This window comes from Equus przewalskii, chromosome X (genome assembly GCF_037783145.1).
Source record: "Equus przewalskii isolate Varuska chromosome X, EquPr2, whole genome shotgun sequence".
NCBI lineage: Eukaryota > Metazoa > Chordata > Mammalia > Perissodactyla > Equidae > Equus > Equus przewalskii.
The window spans coordinates 65040690-65064448 of record NC_091863.1 but is presented as its reverse complement, the minus strand read 5'-3'; the positions used below and the strand labels follow the sequence as shown (position 1 = coordinate 65064448).

Here is a 23759-nt window from a genome sequence, read left to right as displayed (position 1 = left end):
TAGAGTCTTAGGACATTTAGTTATTGATGTTTTTCTTTAGTTGCTAGCTAGTTGGAAGGGAATGCTGAAGCATAGATTTTATATGCTTCTATTTACATGAATTTATATAATAGGGACGATTGTGGTGATGTATCTCTATGTGTTAGAAAACAGGGAAATGGGGATACTAGTAGCCTGTAAAACTCTGTGCTATGTTGAAAGAGTTGGGTATTAAATAATTTCTGTATGATATTTGGTTCTAAATGGAGCTAATCCTAAGATGTTGCATCTGGATTTGACTATTTGGATTTCTTTTCACAGGATGAAGGAGTTGTTAAAGAAATCCCTATTACTCACCATGTTAAGGAAGGATATGAGAAAGCAGATCCTGCACAGTTTGACTTACTCAAGGTTCTTGGTCAGGGATCCTTTGGAAAGGTAATGAATGCTTTTTTCTACATTTGTTTCTCTTCTAAACATTTAGCAATAAAGTGTACACATAGAAATCTGATAAATGTGCCATTTCTAAACTTGTCAAAGGGTAGACACAAAGGTAACTCTCTAATTTTACTCCTTTTATTTCTGTTGTACTTTTAGTCTCATTTCTTTATACTGCTCTATAATAATCAAGATTTTCCAATCCCCTGAGCTCATTGACTTCTCTAGGACAAAATACAGCATGCTGTTTATTTGCTGCCTAAATCAGGGTAGTTTGAGTTTTGTAAAACAGGTCTTCCTTGTTTCCCTGTTCACATGCTGGCATGATCACAGCTTGCTCTCTCCTGGTGATTGCATCTATATTCCTTACCTCTATCACAGAAGTCAAAATGTATGTATCAATTCATGTATGAATGCATGGATTCATCTATTATCTGTTAAAGCAGTATGTGTATAAAGTACAGCAAGGGTAGGTATTGGGTGACGTATTGGTTATGTGAAACTCCTGCCTCCAAGGGGCTTAAATTTCAAGGGAGAAAGCAAGATTGAGTAAGATTAACTCTAACACTTACTATTAAAACTGTTTATTAAGTGCTTAATGGCATATGATTCTTGGAGAAGAAGTATATAGGTCTGGTTCCTGACTTTTGTATGTGTAACATCTAGCACATGAAAATTATTGCTTTAGGAAAGCAGCAACAATTTAAGGGGAGAAAGATAAGGAGAAACTACTAATTTCAGGTGGCCAAGATTTAGTTTCAAAGGGGAAAATAAGTCAATTGAACAGTGATTATTTATTATGCTCTGAAACATTTTATAAGAAAGACATTTATTGAACACCCAGTGTGTGTACAGCAGTTGTAAAAGCAGTATTGGTGAATATAAAATAGATGTTAATGGTCTTAAAGTAGCCTGATATTTATGCTGTATAGAATATGATATTTAAAATATAGGGAAACACTTTCAGGACAAAAATGACAGACTAGGGTGGATTATGTTTTGGCAGTGAGTTGGTACAGGAGATATATGAAGACAGGGAGATAGGACTTGAATAGTTGTTCCAGGGAGAGTAAAACTAGAAGAGCTTTTAATAGATTGTGTTGGGAGGTATTTATAGAACTGACCTGTAGAGTAGGCATGTGCATTCTGCACACCTTTATTTTTTAAAGTTTCTAAAAGTTCTTTTAGAACAATATTCTTCAACTATTTTTCATTATATTTTTATGATGTTAATTTTAGAGGAACAGTGATGTACTTTTATATCCCAAATATATACATATTGACTTTAATAAAATCTCACCAGGCAAACATTTCAAGCCGCTAAAAGTATTTTTTTGTCATTTGATGTCTATATTTATTCATATATGTGTTTATTTATATCCAGCTTTGTTCCAGAAAGGATTTAAGGCTTTCATAGATGAATGCTAAATAAAATAAAATTTAAAAATAAGTGGAGAAGATGATGAAATCAGAAAAATTAGAACAGGAAAGATTAGATGAAGCCAGGAATGCATTCTTTTCTTCACAAACGCATGGCATAAAGGCCTATGAGTCTTCTAGAAGTAGGACAAAAATGAAGACTTAAATTTCCTGGCAGCCATTATAAAGAAACTGATATATTTACTTGTATGATTATTGACAATATCTTTAAGGTAGAAACACATCAAGCAGACCAGAGAAATTTTTCTCATGGGACTTCATACAGAGAACACAGTATAACATAATGAAATGTCTTCAATAACGTCTTCACATTAAATATAGCAACATGCTGAAAAGCTCTCAATGTAGTCCTTAAATTCAGGGAACACTCAGCTTTGTCTGTGCAGGATCTTTGGTTTAACAAGACTATTACAGAAGCTTTTTTAAAATTCCTAATACTAAAATACAGAATAGTGATCTTGATGGAGTTCATCAACCAAAGATTTATTAAGAAGGTGGTTTATTTTATTTTCTTCCTAGGATGTGAACATACTTGCTTGTCAGTATTACATCATTTGCGTAGGCATTGTGTGGGTGTGACTTGTTATATACTGAACCTGTTCAGGAATTTGGCCAAGGCTGTGAATCAGATAAGTGTAGGAGCAATTCCAAGAAACTTTGGGCTGCAGTCTTATTTAAGTTTTTCTACAAAAGTTCCATTATTAAAATGCAATAAATGGAGTTTTAGCTTATATAAATCCTTGTGACATTAAATATCTTTATAGTCTATTTAATAGGGGAAAAACCACACTAAAGTCAGTTGTCAAATTGTACTTTAAAGAAGCATGCATTATCATCATGAGAGATGCATATAAAATTCTGTATTTAAGCACACGAAGTATAATGTTATTAATTGAAATGTAGTGTACCAAAAAACTCACATTAATTATTTTAAAACACAGTCAAATAAAATACATTAAAATATGTTTGAAATAGACTAACCTTCCTTGTTTTTCACATGCCCAGTCATATTTACACAAAGCATACATAAAGTTTGTGGATTATAACTTTTTTTTTTGCTTTTGTGATAGTAAAGCCTTTAACTATAGGACTTAGAAATGAATTTTTGAAAATATTAGATCCGTGCCCTCTTAAGTAATTGATTAACTACCAAGAGATAGTTTTAAAAATATATATTTACATCTTAAAATTTTTTGTGCTTGGTCCTTTCTTTTTAGGCAGGGTTAAAGCCGTGAGATCTTTCAGTTCACTTCAACAAACATTTGTTGAGTACTTCTTAATGGAAAGTATAAAAGTCCATATGACCAAGAGAAAAGTACATTGGAGTAACTAACTCATTTCTCTTCTGGACAGTTTCTGAGAATTGGGTTAGGGTGACTGCAAAGAAACCTCTCTGATCAGGATTAATATCTTTTTAGATACAGTTGTTTGAAGCCACCCAACTTCTTCTGTAGTTGATCATGGGAAGAAAGCAGAGTGAGATGATATTTTCTTATGCTAGGAAAGTTCACCCATAAGACCTCAAAATCAGGTGATGAACAAGTAAACAATTACTTCGCTACACTGTTAATGATGGCTTCTATTAGATGTCATATTGGGATACTAGTGAGTCTTAGAAGAGCTAGGGAAAAAATGACTGGTTTGTGCAAGTGTCTTCCTGAAAGCCTGTACTAGTTTTTTCTTTCTTCCTTGATTGCTTCTTATTGTTCTCTATACTCCATTCTTTTAAACCCTACTAAGGGCTATGTTCTAGAACAGTGGTTCTTAAAGTGTGGCCTGTCTAGCCCTAGGCATCCAGAAGATGCTTTCAGGGGTTCCTCAAGGTAAAAACTGTTTCATAATAATACCAAGATACTATTTGTAAAACTTCTGGCACCTTGGCCCAATCAAGGCAGTGACTCCAAACTATATCAGTAGTTATTGTATTCTTCACTGCTACACACTTGCTGTTTAAAAAAATGAAAATTTTACTTAAGAATGTCTTTGATGAGGTGTTAACAATGATTAAATTTATCAGATCTCAACCCTTGAGTACACTTCTTTTTAATGTTATGTGAGGAAATGAGAAGAACACATGAAGAACTTTAGCTGCATACCAAAAGAGGGTGATTGTCTCAAGACAGGGCACTTGTGTGATTTTTTGAGTTGTGAACTGAAATAGCCACTTTTTCATGGAACACCATTTTTACTTGAAAGAATGATTGACAAACTATGTTTACTTAAACTTGGCTATTTGGTAGATATTTTCTCAAAAAGGAATGGAGTAAGCCTGTAATTTCATGGAAAACAACTATTTTTCTCAATGATGAAATTTGAGCTTTGAAGGAAAAATTAAAATTTTGGAAAATTTTTATGCCACCATGAGCTTGACATCTTAATACTCAAAAGACTTTTCTGATGAGATTGCTACTGTCAACATTTGGATGATCTGCGTAACTCAGTGAACCAATGTTTTTGAGATGACCAACACATGATATTATCAAATCAAACACGAGTACAAAATTCATTCAGAGTGTAAGGTAGATTAGTGGCTTATTGTGTAGCAGAATATGGACAGTTAATTGATATGGTTTCAGATTCTTCATTGCAGCCAACCTTTAAAAAACTGCTGCTTGTCAGGGTTGGCCCAGTGGCATAGTGGTTAAGTTTGCACATTCCGCTTCAGCAGCTCGGGATTCACAGGTTTGGATCCCGGGCGTGGACCTATGCACCATCAAGACTTGCTGTGGACCTACACATGGCTCATTAAGCCATGCTGTGGTGGCATCCCACATACAAAATAGAGGAAGATTGGCATAGATGTTAGCTTGAGGACAATCTCCCTCAAGCAAAAAGGGGAAGATTGGCGATAGGTGTTTCCTCAGGTCCGATCTTCCTCACTCAGAAAAAGAAAAAATACCCCTTCCTCTTCCAAATACATATCTGTGTGAGTCCTGATTTTCTTCCTGTACTTGAAGCAAAACAACTTACTTGCAGCAGGTTGAATGTAGAAGCAGATATGAGAATCCAACTGTCTTCTGTTAAGCCAGATATTAGAGATTTGCAAAAATATAAATCAATGTCACTTTTCTCATTATTATTATTATTTTTTTGGTGAGGAAGATTCACCCTGAGCTACCATCCGTTGCCAATCCTCCTCTTTTTTCTCACTTGAGGAAGATTGGCCCTAAGCTAACATCTGTGCCAGTCTTCCTCTATTTTTTGTATGTGGGATGCCTCCACAGCATGGCTGATGAGTGGAGTAGGTCCATACCCAGGATCTGAACCCATGAACCCAGGCTGCCGAAGCAAAGCGTGTGGAACTTGAACTACTAGGCCACAGAGCTGGGCCCAGATATTTTTGTTTTAGAAAATACAGTTATCTTTATAAAAGTATTTATGCTCACGTGTAACAGGTTTGTTTTTTAGTGAATTGATATGTAGTTAATTTTTTCTACTTTAATTTCTACGATGGTGAATATCAATAGATATAACCCACAAAAACAAAAAGCACTTTGGAGTCTTCAATAATTTTTAAATTTGTAAAGGATTCCTGAGACCAAAAAGATTGAGAACTGCTTTCCAGGAAGAGAATAATAAAGCTAGTTCTTCTTGTGGTAGAGTCATCACTCATGAAATGACTCCTTTGTTGTCATCATTTTGGGTCACATGATATTGATTAGGAAAAGGGAAACTGGTTATCTGCATTTCTTTGCCCTTATCACTAAAACCCAATGAACACTTTAGCGCTTAGGGTTAATGCCATTTGCTTAATTTTGAAGCTTTTTGTGTGTGTGTTGTGGCAAGTCATTTAATTTACTGTTTAAAAAACTGATGAAGACTGCCTCTTAAATTAGCTATACAAATATGTACAAGTCTGCTTGTTTGCCAACTGAAAACTTGAAAAAAACGGATAAGAGAATATACATCTGGGTCCATAGCTTCTTTAGCTTGATCAATAGATTTTATTTGACATTTAGAGCCCCATGATAATCTAGTTGTGTGTGTATTCTGTCTGACCTAGGTTAAACGATATTCTTCAGTGATTAAAAAGCCTGATTTGGCACTGTTCATTTATAGGATATTAATTTAATTTAATTTTTTTTTTGAGAAAGATTAGCCCTGAGCTAACTACTGCCAGTCCTCCTCTTTTTGCTGAGGAAGCCTGGCCCTGAGCTAACGTCTGTGCCCATCTTCCTCTACTTTATATGTGGGACTCCTACCACAGCATGGTGTGCCAAGCAGTGCCATGTCCGCACCCGGGATCCGAACCAGTGAACCCCGGGCCGCCGAGAAGTGGAACGTGCACACTTAACCGCTGCGCCACTGGGCCGGTCCCTAATTTTATTTTTTAATGCTTCTGTTTTATAAAGGACACTGAGAGTAGGCTATAGGTATGTTAAATTTGACACTCTATGTTCAAATGCCTAACCATTTTCATCAGTGAAAAGTTACGGACTTTTAGGAATATCCTTTCCAGTAAAAGTAACTCGATGGAATGAATCCACTGAAATCTGTGGCAAGACACACACTTTCATAGGGTTCTAAGTTGTTTGGGGAAGTCTTATTGGAGTTCAAACTAGATCTTAGACAACAAAATTACATAGGGTAGTAGTTTTAATTTAACTCTTTCGATTCAGAAGTAATGATGATGTGCAAAATTTATGATTTGGTTCAACCCCTTCTTTTCTCCAAAGATAGTTTGACGTTGCGAAAACCAACCGTTTGTTACTATTTGGATTTTCTTGATTACACCAAGTACGGTATGAACTCTTTGCTACTGGTTCACTGTAAGACACTGAGAGTAAGCATTTAGAAACTTGTATAGAATTTGACAGAGTAATTTTATGTGTGCAATATATTAGTTTAAAAAGGGATTGTAGAGCCAGCCCTGATGATCTAGCAGTTAAAGGTTCGGGGCACTCTGCTTCAGCAGCCTGGGTTCAGTTCCAGAGTGTGGAACTACACTACCCATCTGTCAGTAGCCATGCTGTGGCGGCAGTGCACGTCGAACTAGAAGGACTTACAAGTAGGATATACAACCATGCATTGGGACTTTAGGGAGGAAAAACAAAAGAAGATTGGCAACAGATGGTAGCTCAGGGCAAATCTTTCCCTGCAACAAATGGGATTGTATTATGTATGACATTTAGATTTCATTTTTCTAAATAATTCATTTTGATTATATTTTATAAAAAGTGTGGTCTACAGATTGGAGGAAAGGGGAAAAGACTGGTTTGCCCTCACAGAAAGTGTGAGAAACACTACCTTAGATGATTGTGAAAACTCTAAACTTGAGTTTAGGTCTGATCCAGAGCTTTACTTTCAGGGTGGAAGAAAGCAGAGGTTCCTTGAAGTAAACACCCCTCCCAGTTGGCTGATATATAACTATCACATAAAAAGATCTGGAATAAAGGGTTTTGACCTATACCTTGGGAAAGAGGCAAGATCAAAGTGACTCAACAGCTCTCCCATGTGGAATTTTATGTGAACAAGTTAGTAACTTGATCACATTTTTAATTTAAGCAACACTTGAATAGAGCTTGTTGAGGATGGCAGGTTGAGGCAGTGAACAAGTTTTACTAATTAATTTTTAAAAATGAAACAGCTCAACTAATAAATAACTCATAAAACTGCAATCTATTCATATTTATCTTTATAACTGAGCCTTTTTAGGAACTTAGGTTTTAGTGAGTCATAATCTGAGTTTGAAAATATGAAATATTATTACTTAAGCTTCCTTAGTAACTTTAAAGGGTTTAACTTTCATTTGTTTATTGGGATAATTTGCCATCTTGATTCTTTTACCTGGCAGACAGATAAGAATTGCCTCTGATTTCTTATTAGAAAATAAAATGCCTGGTAACTTCTAGAATGAACCAATAAAGAAGTAGAAATGAAGGTATCAAATTAACAAGGGTCATCACGTTTGTTTGCCCTTTATTATGGTAACAGAAAGGAACTTGGATCTTAAAAGGAGCTCCCTTCCCTCCAGTTGTCTTCTGTTATGTTATTTATCTCTTACATATTGGTCTCTTACATCCCAAACTCCTCAAAGTCCATGACCATATCATCTATTTTTAAAATTTTCTTTTCTACGGTAGTATGTACAAGAGTGTGATTTACTATAAATGAATGAAAGTGAGAAAATATTAACTAAGAGTATGATTTATAGGGAAAGGTATATCTTTATAAAGTTAGAGAAAATGCAAGGACATATGTGTATGGTACTATGTGTGTATAGCAAGAACGGCTTGAAATGAAAATTTTACTTTTTTTTTAAATTCTCCTATCAGGTTTTTCTTGTTAGAAAGAAGACCGGTCCTGATGCTGGGCAGCTCTATGCAATGAAGGTGTTAAAAAAAGCTTCTTTAAAAGGTAGAAAATTAGAAAGCTTATTAAAGTAGGATTTGGTAAAGCTTGTTTTAAGAAATATGCTGTATATTGCTTGTATAAGGTGAGTAGATTTAGTCTCCTCTTAACATTAGTAATTGTTACAGTTTTCTAGCCAGTAAGTGATATTTCTAGGTTTGGTATTGGCATATGGCCTAATTTAGTGAGAGTGTACCATGGTAAAAACAGTGACGTTTTATTTAATTCAAAGTGAACTTATTTTATTAAGCTATGTTCTTTTATTTCAAGATTCTTAATTTTTTCTGTTCTTTCTGTTCCATATTGAGAAAGTGCAAACTCCTGCATACACTTATACGCATCATCTTCTAGGCTGTGACAACAATAACACTGTGCTCAGTTTTAATCAGTAAATTCATTTGAGCAATTAGAGGCTAACATATAATAAATGCATATTAGCCAAATATTAGTTTATGTCACTTTAACCCATCTCTAGGTCTAAACTGAATTTGCTGGCTTTCTGAGAATGTGGTAATTACTGTCTAGGAATATATAGACTGCAAATTTAGACACTTATAATGTTATATTTTATATTTTTATGTTTTTGGAGAATTATTGATAGAATCTCTACTGAAATTATATACAAGAGTAATATATTCTACCCTTCTATAACTTTTAGTTCGAGACAGAGTTCGGACAAAGATGGAGAGGGATATACTGGTGGAAGTAAATCATCCATTTATTGTTAAATTGCACTATGGTATGTAATCTCTTTTTAAAATTTATGGAATTACTTAATTAAGCTTTCCTTTCAGACAATAATATAACAAGAAATAAATACTTCAAACTGATTTAATGCATTCAACTGTGTAAAATGTATTTATCTGAAATAAGAATCAACATCTAGCTTATAGTTGTATTTCCTGTATTTGTTGGTTAGCTTGTCTAAGGTAACAAGATAGTGTCTTCTGATTACTTGTCTGGTAGTATTTCTGTACTCTATTGGGCTGTACCTCCAGTGATCTCAGTCTATAGACTACTTTCATAATTTATTCAAAATATTCTGTTGTTTTGGAACATGTTCATAATGAGCATATGAATCTTATTTCCTGGTTCTAATGAAAAGGACCGTGTAGTTTTATTAATCTATTTGAGTTATTCTTCCTTATATTTGGAGGGAGAGGAATACTAGTGAGTAGTAGGTATAATAGAAGGTGAATTTGGAGTCAGACAGTTGAGTTGGAATCATGGCTCCATTGCTAATTTAATGTATGCATGAGATTGCAGAGTTTGGCTTTCTATGGGGAATTCAAAGGTATATACATCATAAATCACTCATACGGTCTACTTTGTCACTTAAAATTTTTGAGATTTAAAAAAGTAGTAGCTATTGATTTTATTCTTAGATAATTTTGACAAATAATGCCTTAAAATATGTACCCAATTATCTCTATAAAAAACCCTCAAGAAATTCCCACCCATTATTCTTTCACTCCCGTTACCCTAATGGAATGAACATAGTATCTAAAGACCTCCTTCCTTGAATGTCCAGGATGTTATTAGATTAATCCGTAAACACCAGTTGTATGCAAAACACTATATTAAATGCAGTGGGCTCTAGAGGTCAGTCTCTGATCTCAAGAAATTTATAACCAGTAGGAAACACATACATGTAAACAAATTAATTGTACAAATCAAAATGGAATAAGTAGTGTAAGAGAGACATAAAGTACAATGAGATCTCAAAAGTAGTACTGAGAAATTCTGATGGGGAGGAGGGTGGGGATGCTCTAAGGAAATGTGAAAAAGAGGAATTCTTTAATAGAGGAAAGCTTAATAGAGGAGATGGCATTTTTGTTGAGCTTGAAAGAATTAATAGATTTCAATAGACAGGGAGGCAGAGTTTAGGCAGTTGCAGTAGAACATGATGCTCCATAAATCAGGAAAATGATGGTGGTAGAAGTTACTGTGTAAAGCCATACGCGAGGTTGATTATGTTCTGGGAAGGGGTTTATATCTATTTCAACACTAGGTTTAATTTTGAAATAATGTTATCCAGTAATGGACCATGTGAGTAAATGCTTAATTGCTTTATAGTGTTTAGTGATGAAATTACTAAATATACATATTAACTTAAAAGTATGCTAAGCTTTTTAAACCTTTAAGGTTTTGTTATTACATTCTAATTTCTGATTAGCCTTTCAGACTGAAGGGAAGCTGTATTTAATATTGGATTTTCTCAGGGGAGGAGATGTCTTCACAAGATTATCCAAAGAAGTGAGTATCTGTAAATTTTCACTATATTTTATTGAAACAAAACTAACAAAAATCGTTTTTGTTCTTTTGCTAATTACCTTTTTCCTATAGAAATTTTAAATGGTAATTATTCTGTTTGTTTCATTGCATAGTATATAATGGATGTGCCAGTTAATGACATTTTCTGTCTACCTGTCATTTAGATCATCTCAGTGTGCTACTCATTATTCTCTTAGGCACAAGATCAGTATAAATGGGTGAAGTAGATAGGGACAAACCTAGGACTTTGGCTACTCAAGCTACCAAAATTCCTCTGTGAGTAGTGTCTAATTTATTCATGTTTAAAACAGCTTTATGGAGGAATAACTGACATATAATAAACTGCACATATTAGAGTATACACTTTGATAAATTTTGACATTTTGTATGCACTTGTGAAAGCATCATCACAATCAAAAATAATTAGCTTATCCATCATCCCCAACAGTATTCTTGTACCCCTTTGTGATGCCTCCCTCCTGCCCTGCCCCTACTGAATCTGCTTTCTATCACTGTTTGGTTTGCATTTTCTAGGACTTTATATAAATTGAGTCATATATTATGTATTCTTTTTTTATCTGGCTGATTTAACTCAGAGTAATTATTTGGAGATTCATCCATGTTGTTGCATGTATCAGTAGTTCATTCATTTTTATTGCTGAGTAGTATTCCAGTGTATGGATTTACCACCATTTGTTAATTCATTCACTTGTTGATGGATGTTTGGGTTGTTTGCAGTTTTGGATATTGCAGTAAAGCTGCTACAAACATTCATGTGCAAGTGATTGTATGTACATGTGTTTTCATTTTTTATGGTTAAATACCTATGAGTGTAATGACTGGGTTGTATAGTAGGTGTATGTTTTAACTTATCTTAAAGACACTGTCAAACTGTTTTCCAAAGTGGTTATATAATTTTTACCTTCCCACCAGCAGCATATGAGAGTTTCATTTGCTCCACATCCTTGCCAACACTTGGTATGATCAGTTTAGTTTTAATTTTGGATATCTGATAAGTGTGTAGTGGTACCTTGTTGTGATTTGAATTGCATTACCCTGATGACTAATGATGTTGAGCATCTCTTCATACACTTATTTGACATCTCTCTATCTTCTTTGATAAAATGTCTGTTTAAATCTTTGGCCCATTTTTTATTGGGTTGTTATTTTTCTTATTGAGTTTTGAGAGTCTTCATATATTTTGGATGGTAAGTCCTTTACCATATATGTTATTTGCAAATATTTTTTTCTGGTCTATACTTTGTCTTTTCATTCTTTTTAACAGTGTCGTTCAAAAAGCAGAAGTTCTTTATTTTGATAAAGTCTGATTAATGATTTTTTTCCTTTTATGAATTGTGTTTTTGGTGTCCTATTTAAGGAATATTTGCCTAATCTCGTCACAAAGATTATCTTTTTCTCTTATGTTTTCTAGAGGTTTCGTAGTTTTAGGTTTTGCATTTAAGTTTATAATCCATTTTGAGTTCATTTTAGTATATGGTGACAGCTATGTGTTGAAGTCAAAGTCCTTTTTTTCTTTTTTGGCATATAGATATCCCATTATTCTAGCATTATCATCGGAAAGACTATGCTTTCTCCACTGAATTACCTTGCATTTTTTTGAAAATCAGTTTACCATATATGTGAAGGTCTATTTCTGGACACACTGTTCTGTTTCATTGATCTATTTGTCTATCTTTATGCCAATACCACACACTTTCTTGATTACTGTACTTTCATAATGTATTTTGAAGTCAGGTAGTGGAAATCCTTGAGCTTTGCTCTTTTTAAAAATTGTTTTGCCTTTTCTAGGTCCTTTGCATTTCCTTATCAATATTTAAATTAGCTTTTCATTTTCTACAAAAAAAAGTCTGCTGAGATTTTGGTTGGAATTGCATTGAATCTATAGGTCAATTTGTAGATAATTAAAATTTTCGCAATATTGAGTCTTTCAATCTATGAAAATGGTATCTCTCTCCATTTATTTGAGTTGTCTTTAATTGCTCTCAGCAATGTCTTTTCATTTTCAGCGGACAGGTCTTGCACATCCTTTGTCACATTTATTTCTATTTTCTGTTTTTACATCCCTTTGTAATTTAAATTGCTTTCTTAATTTCATTTTTAAATTAGATAGGAATACAATTGATTGTTTCGTATTGAACTTATATCCTACAATCTAACTAAACTTACTTATTGCATCTGGCAGTTTTTTTGTAGACTCCATAGAATTTTCTATTTGTAATCTGCAAACAAGGAGTTTTACTACTTCTTTTCCATTATGGACGTCATTTATTTCTTTTATTTGTCTTGGTGCATTGGCTTGACCCTCAAGTCCAGTGTTGAACTGGTAAGAGCAGACATTCTTGCCTTATTTGTGATCTTAGGGGGGAAGCCTAATTTCACCATAAATTGCGAAGTTAAGTATAGGTATTTTCACATGTTCTTTATCATGTTGAGAAAGTTCCCTTCTGTTACTAGTTTTTTGAGAGTTTGTATCAGGAATGTATGTTAGGGTTTGTCAAATTCTTTTTCTGCAATTATTGAGATAATCGTGTTTTTCCTTCTTTAATCTTTTGATGTGGTGAATTATATTGATTGATTGTCAGATGTTGAAGCAGCCTTGTATCTGTGGATGGACCCTATGTAGTCATGATGTATTATCCTTTTTGCATGTTGTTGGATGATATTTGCTAAAAGCTTGTTAAGAATTTTTACATCTGTTTTCATGAGGGATATTTGTAGTTTTCTTATATTGTTTATGTCTAGTTTTAATGTCAGAGCAATCCTGGTTTCATAGAATGAGTTGGATAGTGTTTTATCCTCTTCAATTTTCTGGAAGAGTTCAATGTTAAATTGTCATTAAATGATTGCTAGAATTCACCAGTGAAGAAGCCTGAAGGTTTTTTTTAATGGTAAGGTGTTTAACTACAAATTACATTTAATAGACTAGGGCTTTTCAGTTTATCTTTCTTTTTGAATGAGCTTTGGTATCTTCTGTCTTTTAAGGAATTTGTCCATTTCATCAAAGTTTTCAAATTCATTGGTAGAAAGTTGTTCATAATATTCCCATATTATCTTTTTTATAGCTGTAGAATCATTAGTGATGTTCATACTGTCATGCCTGATGTTAGTACTGATGTTAGTATTTTGTGTCTTCTCTTGTTTTTGTCTTGCTTAGCCTTGCTAGAGGTTTATAAATTTTATTGTTCTTCTTAAAAAAAAAATCAGCTTTTGGGTTCACTGATTTTCTCTATTGTGTTTCTGTTTTCTGTTTCATTGTTTTTCACTTTAATCTTTAGTACTTCATTTCTTCTGCTTACTTTGTGTTTCACTAGCTTTTTTGGTTTTTAAGATGGTTGCTGAAGTTATTGGTTTGAGACCTTTCCTCTTTTCTCTCTTTTTTTTTTTTTAATAAAGAGCTCTTCTTCTTCTTTTTTTTTTTTTTTTCTGGGAAAGACTCAGCCTGAGCTAACATCTGTTGCCAGTCTTCCTCTCTTGTTTTTTTTTTTCTTCCCAAAGCCCCAGTACATAGTTGTACATCACAATTGTAAGTCCTTGTAGTTCTTCTTTGTGAGCCACCGCTGTTGCATGGCTACTGAAAGATGAGTGGTGTGGTTCTACGTGGGGGAACTGAACCTAGGCTGCCGAAGCAGAGTGCACCAAGCTTTAACCACTAGACCCCTAGGCCATCGCGGCTGGGTCCTTCTTTGCTTTTCTTTTTTTTTGTTTTTCTCCCCAAAGCCCCCTGGTACATAGTTGTATATTCTAGTTGTGAGTGTCTCTGGTTGTGCTATGTGGGACGCTGCCTAAGCATGGTGTATTGAGTGGTGCCATGTCCATGCCCAGGATCTGAACCAGTGAAACCCTGGGCTACCAAAGTGGAGTGCATGAACTTAACCACTCGGCCACAGGGCTGGCCCCTCTTCTTTTCTAATATAGGTTTGTAGTATTATAAATTTCCTCTGGATACTGCTTTAGCATCCTCCCACAAATTTTGATATGTGATTTTTTTGTATGTGAGTGTGTGAGGAAGATTGGCCCTGAGCTAACATCTGTTGCCAGTCTTCCTCTTTTTGCTTGTGGAAGATTGTCAGTGAGTTAACGTCTGAGCCAATATTCCTCTTTTTTTTGTGGGATGCCACCACAGGGTGGCTTGACGAGCGGGGCTAGGTCCACGCCTGGGATCCAAGCCTGTGTACCCTGGGCCGCTGAAGCAGAGGAAGTGAACTTAACCACTATGCCGCTGGGGTGGCCCCTGATATGTGATGTTTTTGTTTCCTTTCAGTTCAACATACTTTCTAATTTCTTTTTTATTTCTTCTTTGACTCATGGGATACTTAGAAGTATGTTATTTAATTGACAAATATTTGGGCATTTTCCAGATAACTTTCTATTATTGATTTCTAATTTAATTTCATTGTGGGCATAAAGCATTCCTTGTATGACTTGAATTCTCTTAAATTCACTTATAATTTTTTATGCTTCAGAATATAGTGTATCTTGTTAAATGTTCCACATGCACTTGAGAAGAATGTGCATTCTGCTGTTGGGTAGTGGAAGGTTCTGTAAATGCCAATTAGATCGAGTTGTTTGATAGTGGTATTAAGTCTACTATATTCTTCCTAATTTTTTACCATGTGTTCTATGAATTTTTGAGAGGGATTAAACCTTTGGCTATAATTATGGATTTATCTATTTCTTCTTGAATTTCTGTCAACTTTTGCTTCATGTATTTCAAAGTTCTGTTATTAAATGCAGAAACCCTTGGGGTTATTGTCCCTCTTGATGAATTGCCGTCTTTATCATTATGAAATGAGTTATGCCTACTAATGTTCTTTGCTTTGAAATCTCCTTTGATATTAATATAGTCACTCCAGCTTTTTTTTAATTAGTGTTAGCTTGGTATATTATTTTTCATATTTTTATTTAATCTGTTTTTATCTTTATATTTATTGTGCATTACTTAAGACAGCATATAATTGTCCTTGCCTTTTATCTGATCTAAAAATCTGTGCCTTTTAATTGGCGTGTTTGACCTGTTCCATTTAATATGATTATTGATATGATTGAGTTTAAATCTCCTATCTTGCTATTTAGTATTTTTTGTCCCATATCTTCTTTGTTCTCTTTTCCTCCTTTTTTTTGCCTTATTTTTAATTAGTTATTTTTGCAATTTCATTTTTAGCTCTGCAATTGGCTTTTTATCTATAAATACTTTGTTGTGTTTTTTTAGTAGTTGCTTAAGCGTTTGTAGTATAAATCGTTAACTCAGGAGTCAGGAATCTGTGGTCTCAGGCGAAATATAGCCAGTTGCTTACTTTTATAAATAAAGTTTTATTGGAACACAGCCACACCCATGTGTTTAAGTATTATATTTGGCTCCTTTCATGCTTCAATGGTAGGATAATTGCATGATCATTTTTTATTGGATGGCAGGCATTCTGAATTTAATTTTCTTGTACTCTAGATACTTTTGTTTTCTTATAAGTAGTATTTAACTTTGTTCTTGGATGCAGTTAACCTTTTGAATCTTGCTTTTAAGCTTTGTTATGTGGAACCAGAGCAGAATTTAGTCTAGGATTAATTTTTCCCAGTACTGATGAATGACCCTTCTTAGTACTCTAGCCAACACCCTATCAATTATAAGGTTTCTTTACTCTCACTGTTGGGAACAGGACCTATCCTGGTCCTTTCTGAGATCTTTGGGTTTTTTCTTTTAATCCTTTGGAGTTCCTTTTCTGGGCTCAAGTAGTTTCCTCAGATTGAGGTTTGGCAATTTTTTATTGGATGGCAAGCATTCTGAAATTTACCTCATTAGGTGATGGATATTTTTGTATTCCTATAAATGTTATTGAGCTTTGTTCTAGAATGTGCAACTAGTTTGATTCTTTCGGGTTTTTAAATCGGGTTAATTCTGCTCCACTCTGAAACAAAACCCTTCTGATTACTCTAGCCATTGTCCTGTGAATTATGAAGTTTTCTGCTCTGGCTGGAGGTAGCAGGAACTACTCCTGGCCCTGTGTGAGTTCCGTAGATTAGTCCCTCTAATTCTTTCATTGGTTCCTTTCCTGCCTCAGGATGGTTTCCTCACTTACATGTGCTGAGCATTTTTCTGCTGAATACTTGAGGGAGACCGTTTACATAACTCTATAGTTCTTTCTCTGTGCAATTCTCCCTTCTGTAGTCTATCTTGTGAATTCTGTCCTTCTTGTCTCCCCAGACTCTCAGCTCCATCTCATCAACTCAGGGAGTCTTCCAGGCTTTGCCTGACTTAGCCTTTCCTGCACTGCTGCTTGGAATCTCTTTCCAGGTAGTAAGCTGGGGCAAATATAGTTGTTACCTCATTTGTTTCCCATCTTTCAGTATTCGCTGTCCTTTGTTGCCTGCTGTCCAGTGTATTGAAAAATGTCATTTCATATATTTTGTTCTGTGTTTTAGTTGTTTCATCAGGTGGGAGATTAAATCCTGTCCTTGTCTACTTCATTTTGTTTTGAAGTGGTAGTCTGGGAGTAGCATTTTAATTGGGTGATAGTGGCTCAGCATCTGACTTCCAGAATTAAAATGTTGGGTGTGGGAGAGCTCCTTTTGATTCCCATAACTCTGGAACTTGCTGTGAAAAAGGAACAGTGTGCTTCTGGGATGCTAGCCAGTGCTTAAGTGGCTAAGGTCTCTGGCTTATCTCTGTCTATCTCCAGTGCAGAACATGCATGAACATAGACTGTGATCTTGGTATATTGTTTACTATAGAACAAAATTCAGTATGTGGTAGGATCTGTCTAGGACCACCTTCTAAGGAGGGTCTTTAAAGGACATTGTTAAAAGCTGATCCCAAGACATAGAGGGACAACAGTATAACAAGGCTCCAGTATTCATGATTTCTTTTGTTAGATTGTAAAAGTGTCAACAATGTGTCAAGAATGTGTTTGAGAAATTCTTACTTGTAGTCATTTCTAATTTTCTTTTAAACTCTTCAGACCTCCATTCTCGATGTGGGACTATCTAAACCCATACTAGCACAGAGATGCAGTCAGTAAGTTTTGATTCCTAAGTCTGGAATATTAGGTAAGAGCAAGCAATTTAAATGCATTTCCCAAAAGATAATAAATTAGTATATTCATTGAATAGGCTTTTAAAAATGATTTAATGGTTATTTCTATAGATAGCTTATTAATAAGTAGTTGTTTATTGGTCATATGTCTCTTGTGTGTACAAAAAAAACCTGTTATATTGTTCAAAATGAAGACTTGTTCTTTATGCCTTAGAAAAAGACTTTACAAAGTACATTTTTTGTATATGTTAAAGAATTTTATAATGTACATCCTATATATTTTAAAGGGAATGGTACCTCCCCAAATTTCTCTCCCCTAAACTAAACATACACACAGCTCTTAAGCCATGCCCTTCTTTGCTAATATAGAAAATATAATGGGATGAATGGTTAGTAATTGTAAAGCTGCATTCTTCCAGAATTTATTTATAGGCTTAAAATAATTGTAAACTCCCAGTAGGAACTTTTGTTTGTTTGAAATTAACAGAATGATTTTACCAGCTTATCTGGAAAAGTAAACAAATGAAAACACATAAGACATTTTGAAAATAAAGAACACCCTTTCCTTGCCCTATCTCGTTTCTCTTGTTTAAAACTTTATAAAGTTGCTGCTAAAGGAAAACATCACAGTATCAACACAAGGTTAGACACATACTGTATAGCCCAGGAGTATTCTGGTATATATGACTTACCATATATTACTATGATAGTGGAAGAATCACAAGTTAATGTCAAAAAGATTGATTGTTCAGTAAACAGTATATGAGAAATAGGTTAGATATTTCAGAAAAAAATAATTTTAAATTGTCATCTCTACCACAAACAAAGGTAAATTTTACTTACATTGAAGAGCTAAATCTGGAAAAACGATGATCCTAGAAAGAAAATTCAGCTGAATATGTAGTCGACCATTGAATGGAGGTCTCTTTAGTCGTTAAAGTTATGAAGGAAAATCATATAGAAATGATATATAAATTTGACTGCATAAATTAAGAATTACTGATCATCAAAAACCAGCACAGTGGGGAAAATATTTACAAGTAATATGATGGAGAACTGAGTTGTTTTTTTTGTAAAGATTGGCGCCTGAGCTAACATTTGTTGCCAGTCTTCTTCTTTTTTCTCTTTTCTTCTTCTCCCCAAAGATCCCCAGTACATAGTTGTATATTCTAGTTGTAGGTCCTTGTGGCTCTGCTTTGTGGGACGCCACCTCAGCATGGCTTGATGAGCAGTGCTAGGTCTGTGCCTAGGATCTGAACCAGGAAAACCCTGGGCCACTGAAGCAGTGTGTGCAAACTTAACCACTCAGCCATGGGGCCAGCCCCACAACTGACATTTTTAATATTTAAAGGGCTTGTACCAATTGAAAAAAACAGCCACTAATGGAAAATAAGAAATAAAAACACATAACTGATAATTCACTAAAAAATAGAAAAGCCACTAGACATGGAAAAAATGTTAGCCTAAGAATCAAAATTTACGTTAAAACAATTGACGTCATTTTTGTATTTCCAATTAGAAAAGATTTAATGCTATCATGGATGTGGTAAGACAAGTGCTTTCATAAACTGCTGATGGGAGTGGAAATTATTGTAATCTTTTTGGAAAATAATTTTGTTGGGTATATCAAAAATTGTGAACTATTTTTTCTCCTTGACCAGTATTTCCTGTTTTATTCCTTAGGAATCAAAATTGGGGAAATAATCATAAATATTAAAAACATATATGCATGTTATAGAGTTATTTAAAATAGTGAAAAACTGGAAAAACCCAAATGAACATTTAGGTAAATTATGGTAAATTAATATGTTGATATTGTGCACATGTTGAAAACTCTTTATAAATAAGTTTTAAATATATGGAAAGTGTTTATGATATAATTTTAAGTGGAGAAAAAGGAGACCATTAAATAGTATGATGTCGAATATGGTAAAACACACACTCACACACTCACACACACACGTATGCGAACAGTTTGAAGAGCAGTCAACAAAAGACTAGCAGTGCTTACATTAGGGTGCTGGGGTTTTAGGTAATTTTCATTTTTGGGGAGATTTGTGATAGATTGATTAGTAAATTGGAAAGTATTAATGGTAATGAATCTAAAGCTTAAGTTGTAGCATAACATATGGCAGAAGTAACTTCTGGGGAAGAGGTAGTTCTTAGAAACAGACATTTCAGAGTTAAAATCCTGGGCCTGCTTCTTACTAGCTTTGTTATTCTGGACAAGTTATTTTATCACTGAGTCTCTTTCTCCATATCTAAGGTGGTGATAATACCAACCTTACAGAGTTGTTTGGAAGATTGTAATAACATAATGAATATATAGTGACTGGCACCTAATTGCTACTTAGTAAGTTTCTTATTTGCATCCATCATGAAGCTTTTCACAGATTCAACTTCATGACAAGGTAGTATGCTTACCATAAACTGTAACCGAGGCAAAGTTTCTTCTTTAAAGTTTGAATGGTTTTTGTTTAGGGTTTTCATATGTGTTAGGTTTCAATGAACATTTTAATTAGCCTTCCTCAGAAGTTAAATAAGTAAAAAGTATTTTTATTCTTAATAAAATATCAAGTGAAAATGATGTTCTTATACTTTTACCATTATGTAATATTCAAGTGAACTCTCCGGAAACTTAGATAATGAACAATCTTTGTTTTTCTATAGATCATTTTTAAAAGTAGGTGGAGTATCAAAATTTATCTTTAACTGCTCATTCTCTGCAGTTTTACTAGTAACCCGAGTCTGTATTATGTAATTAAGTGGCTATAATTCTAAATGGGCAAGCCAGTTACAAGATTTTATGATATTTTATTCAAATTTTGAGTTTTCCTAATAATCCAGAGATTTCTTTAATGAAAATAACCAATTTCTAGAAAAGTTATTTGTTTTACCAGTTGGAAGCCCTTGATAAATCTTAAAACTCAGATCTAATGGTTGAGTAGTGCCCAGTTTTGTGTGTAAATTAGCACTCACTTGTGAACAAATATAGACATAAACCTATAATAATACTTCAGGGTTGCACACATAGCATTTTGCAATTTACGGAGTTTTTTTTGCACTTAAACTAATTTGATTCCCACAACAACCTTGTTAGATAGATATAGCAGATATTATTATCCTTATTTTTCAGAGTTTAGAAATTGAAGCCTAGAGGGCTAAGTGACATGTCAAACATTACACTGCTAATTCTGATTCCAAGTCCAGTGCTGTTTTCACGTCATCATAGCAGCTCTGTTCTGAGGCGCAAAAAGATTGAGGAATACTGTACCATTAAACTCATGTACTTTACTAGCAGAAGAGGCCTGGAGCTACCCCTTTGGTCAGAGATTGGATTTAGAACTGTGTTCAATATAAGAGGTACTAATTTAATAATTTGTGTTGGTGTATCAGAAGCTTTGTGTTAGTAGAGCTGCTAAAAGCGAAATCCTTGAGAAGTGATAGTAGACAGTGAAAGAGAAAATAGTGGAATTACCAATGCTAAATCAAAATATCCTATATACTTCAAAGATCCTGAGGGCATAACTATATTGTAGTAGGGTACTAAAATTAATAATCATATTATGACATTGTCATTAAAAAAAAATCCTGTGCTGTGTATTCCAAGCTACATAATATATTTTAGGAAGATTTACAATTAAAATGGTTAATATTGAAGAGAAGGATTCTTAAAGAGGTTAGTTTCTTCTGTCTACTTCTCTTATTTTCTTATTTGCCTAGATTTGTCTGTTTACTGTTTTTTAAAGAAGTAAATTTTAGAAAATCAATATTGAAAAAAAGATCAAATGTAAATTATTACTTTATTTTAGGTTCTGTTTACAGAGGAAGATGTGAAATTCTACCTCGCAGAACTGGCACTTGCTTTGGATCATCTGCACCGATTAGGAATTGTATATAGAGACCTGAAGCCAGAAAAGTAAAGCTATATTCTCCTTATGTATCCTATAACTACTTTTTTCTCCATTAAGTCTTTTATTTTAAAGATTATATAAAAATATATATATGAATTATACAATTATATGAAACTTATATAAAGTAATCTTCGTAAGATGCCCATTGATTTAAAATTAATCATTTAAAAAATACTCAGCATTTCAGATACCTATTTTAAGTTTATGGTGATTTTTATGTAAATGTTTTATATAAAAATATTTTATTCCATCTTGTGAATATGAATTTTGATTTACAGCATTTTGCTTGATGAAATAGGACATATCAAGTTAACAGGTATGCAAATTTTCTTATTCTATCCTAAGCCCATCTTATATTTTTCGTTATTTTAATATATATTTGTCTAAGCCCGTTTTCTTTTTTCCTTTTTCTTGATTTAATTAGTATTTTATTCATCTTTTTGTGAACTAAAGTTCATTTGAAAGGTAGATAAGATAGCTCTCAATATGTTCTATTTGTAATAGCAAAAAATTGTACAATAGAGTTTCTATCCTAATTAAGAAGTGACATTTGGTTTTCTAGGTACAAACACATTATGTTAGTTTAAGTCTAGACTGAAAGAGTTATCGTTAGTTATCGTATTTGAAATTAGTGAGTTATAAACTTTTAAATCAAGTGTTTCACAAGCAGTGGTCATTTTCTTCTTTATTTGTAAAAGCATATGTTTTATTTTGCTTTATTTTGGATATTGAGGGTTTACTATGTCTAACACTCTGTGCTACTCTACTCCTCCCAGGACTCTTAGGCATCAAGTATCCTTATTATACTATTTTTAAAAACTTTTTATTTTGAAATAATTGTAGACTCACAATAAGTTGAAAAAATAGTACCGAGAAGTCCTGTGTGCCCATTACCCAGCTTGCCCCAGTGGTGACATCTTACAAAACTGCAGTGCATTATCTAACTCAGGAAATTGATTGGTACAGTACAACTAACTGGACTATATACTTTACTTAGATTTCACTAGTTTTTGCATGCATTTGTTTTTCTGTTTGTGTATAGTTCTATGACATGTTATTAGATATATAGATTTGAATATCACCACCACAATCAATATGCAAAACTGTTCTACAACCACAAAAGAACTCTCTTGTGCTGCCCATTTATAGTTACACTCTCCCTCTCCCTTCCCTAACTCCTAGCAATCACTTATCTATTCTACATCTCTGATTTTGTTATTTTGAGAATATGATATAAATAGAACCATATAGTAGTCACACTCCTGGGCATTTATCCTAGAGAAATAAAAACTTATTTGCACACAAAAACCTATACATGAATTTTCATAGCAGCTCTATTTGTAATAGCCCAAGACTGGAAATGTCCTTCAAAGAGTGAATGGATAAACAAACTGTGCTACATCAATACAATGGAATACTACCCAGCAATAAAAAGGAAAGAACTCTTGATGTATGCAACAACTTGGATGAACTCAAGGGCATTATGCTGAATGAGCCAATCTCAAAAGGTTACTTGTGTTTTAAATAGATAGTAAATTCTGTATTTAATTGTCAAAATGTTAAAACAGAGATAAAATGAAGATGTGGTCTTTACAGAGAATTTTGGACCAGTACACTTTAAAGGTAAGTTGCTTTAAATTCCTAAGTATACTGCTTCAATGTAAATTGAATGAATGAAGCTGTTAACTTGAAAGCTCAAGCAGATGTGACAAAGTTCAAATACAGTTCAGTGAATCTTACTCATTCATAGCCTGCTTCTCTTTTTCATATATAAAAGAAGCAAAGTAGTTTTAAAGGGATTGGAAGAGGAAAAAAACTATGAAGAGAGAACATTCGAGTTTTGAAATTTTGTATAAAATATAATTTTCCTTTTACAGCAATCAAACTTTAGTTGCAGAGCTAATTAGAATTTAATTATTTTGATTTTTCCTAATAAGTTATACCTGTTTTATCGGGGGTGAGCAAGGGAGGTGGGAGAAGAGTACAATAAATCCTACCTACATCTCGTCTACATTAAAGTTAATAATGATGTCAAATTGTTTTATATTTAGTTTTATAATGTGGATTCTTCTTTTACACCTTTTGAACTCAAACTGGTTGAGGAGAGGAGTAGTTAGAATCAATGTTAATTTATAAGCAGGGGACACAAGCTTGCAACAGGAAGGAAATGCTTTTTATATATATGTATTTTTTTAACAATTCAATCTGTTTTCCTTAAAATGGCACTCATTTTTTTAAGAAAGTACACAATAATAAATATTAGATAATTTACACTGCTTTATGATTACAACCTAATTCAAAGTTTTGTAATGAGTAAT

The 23759-nt window shown here is 33.7% G+C and overlaps 1 protein-coding gene across 14 annotated transcripts in view; it reads left to right on the top strand.

The window, feature by feature from the left end:
* Nucleotides 1–23759, top strand: part of RPS6KA6 (ribosomal protein S6 kinase A6) — a 170242-nt gene that overhangs the window by 92607 nt on the left and 53876 nt on the right. For 10 of the 14 annotated variants that reach the window (XM_070606605.1, XM_070606602.1, XM_070606603.1 and 7 more), the window contains 6 exons: nt 301–417; nt 8133–8214; nt 8867–8947; nt 10385–10464; nt 21340–21446; nt 21720–21757. In XM_070606605.1, coding sequence (XP_070462706.1) covers nt 301–417; nt 8133–8214; nt 8867–8947; nt 10385–10464; nt 21340–21446; nt 21720–21757 — 505 coding nt within the window. Of the gene's footprint in view, nt 1–300; nt 418–750; nt 809–8132; nt 8215–8866; nt 8948–10384; nt 10465–21339; nt 21447–21719; nt 21758–23759 lie in introns of all 14 variants that reach the window. The other 4 variants (XM_070606612.1, XM_070606608.1, XM_070606613.1 and 1 more) reach the window with 1 other exon arrangement.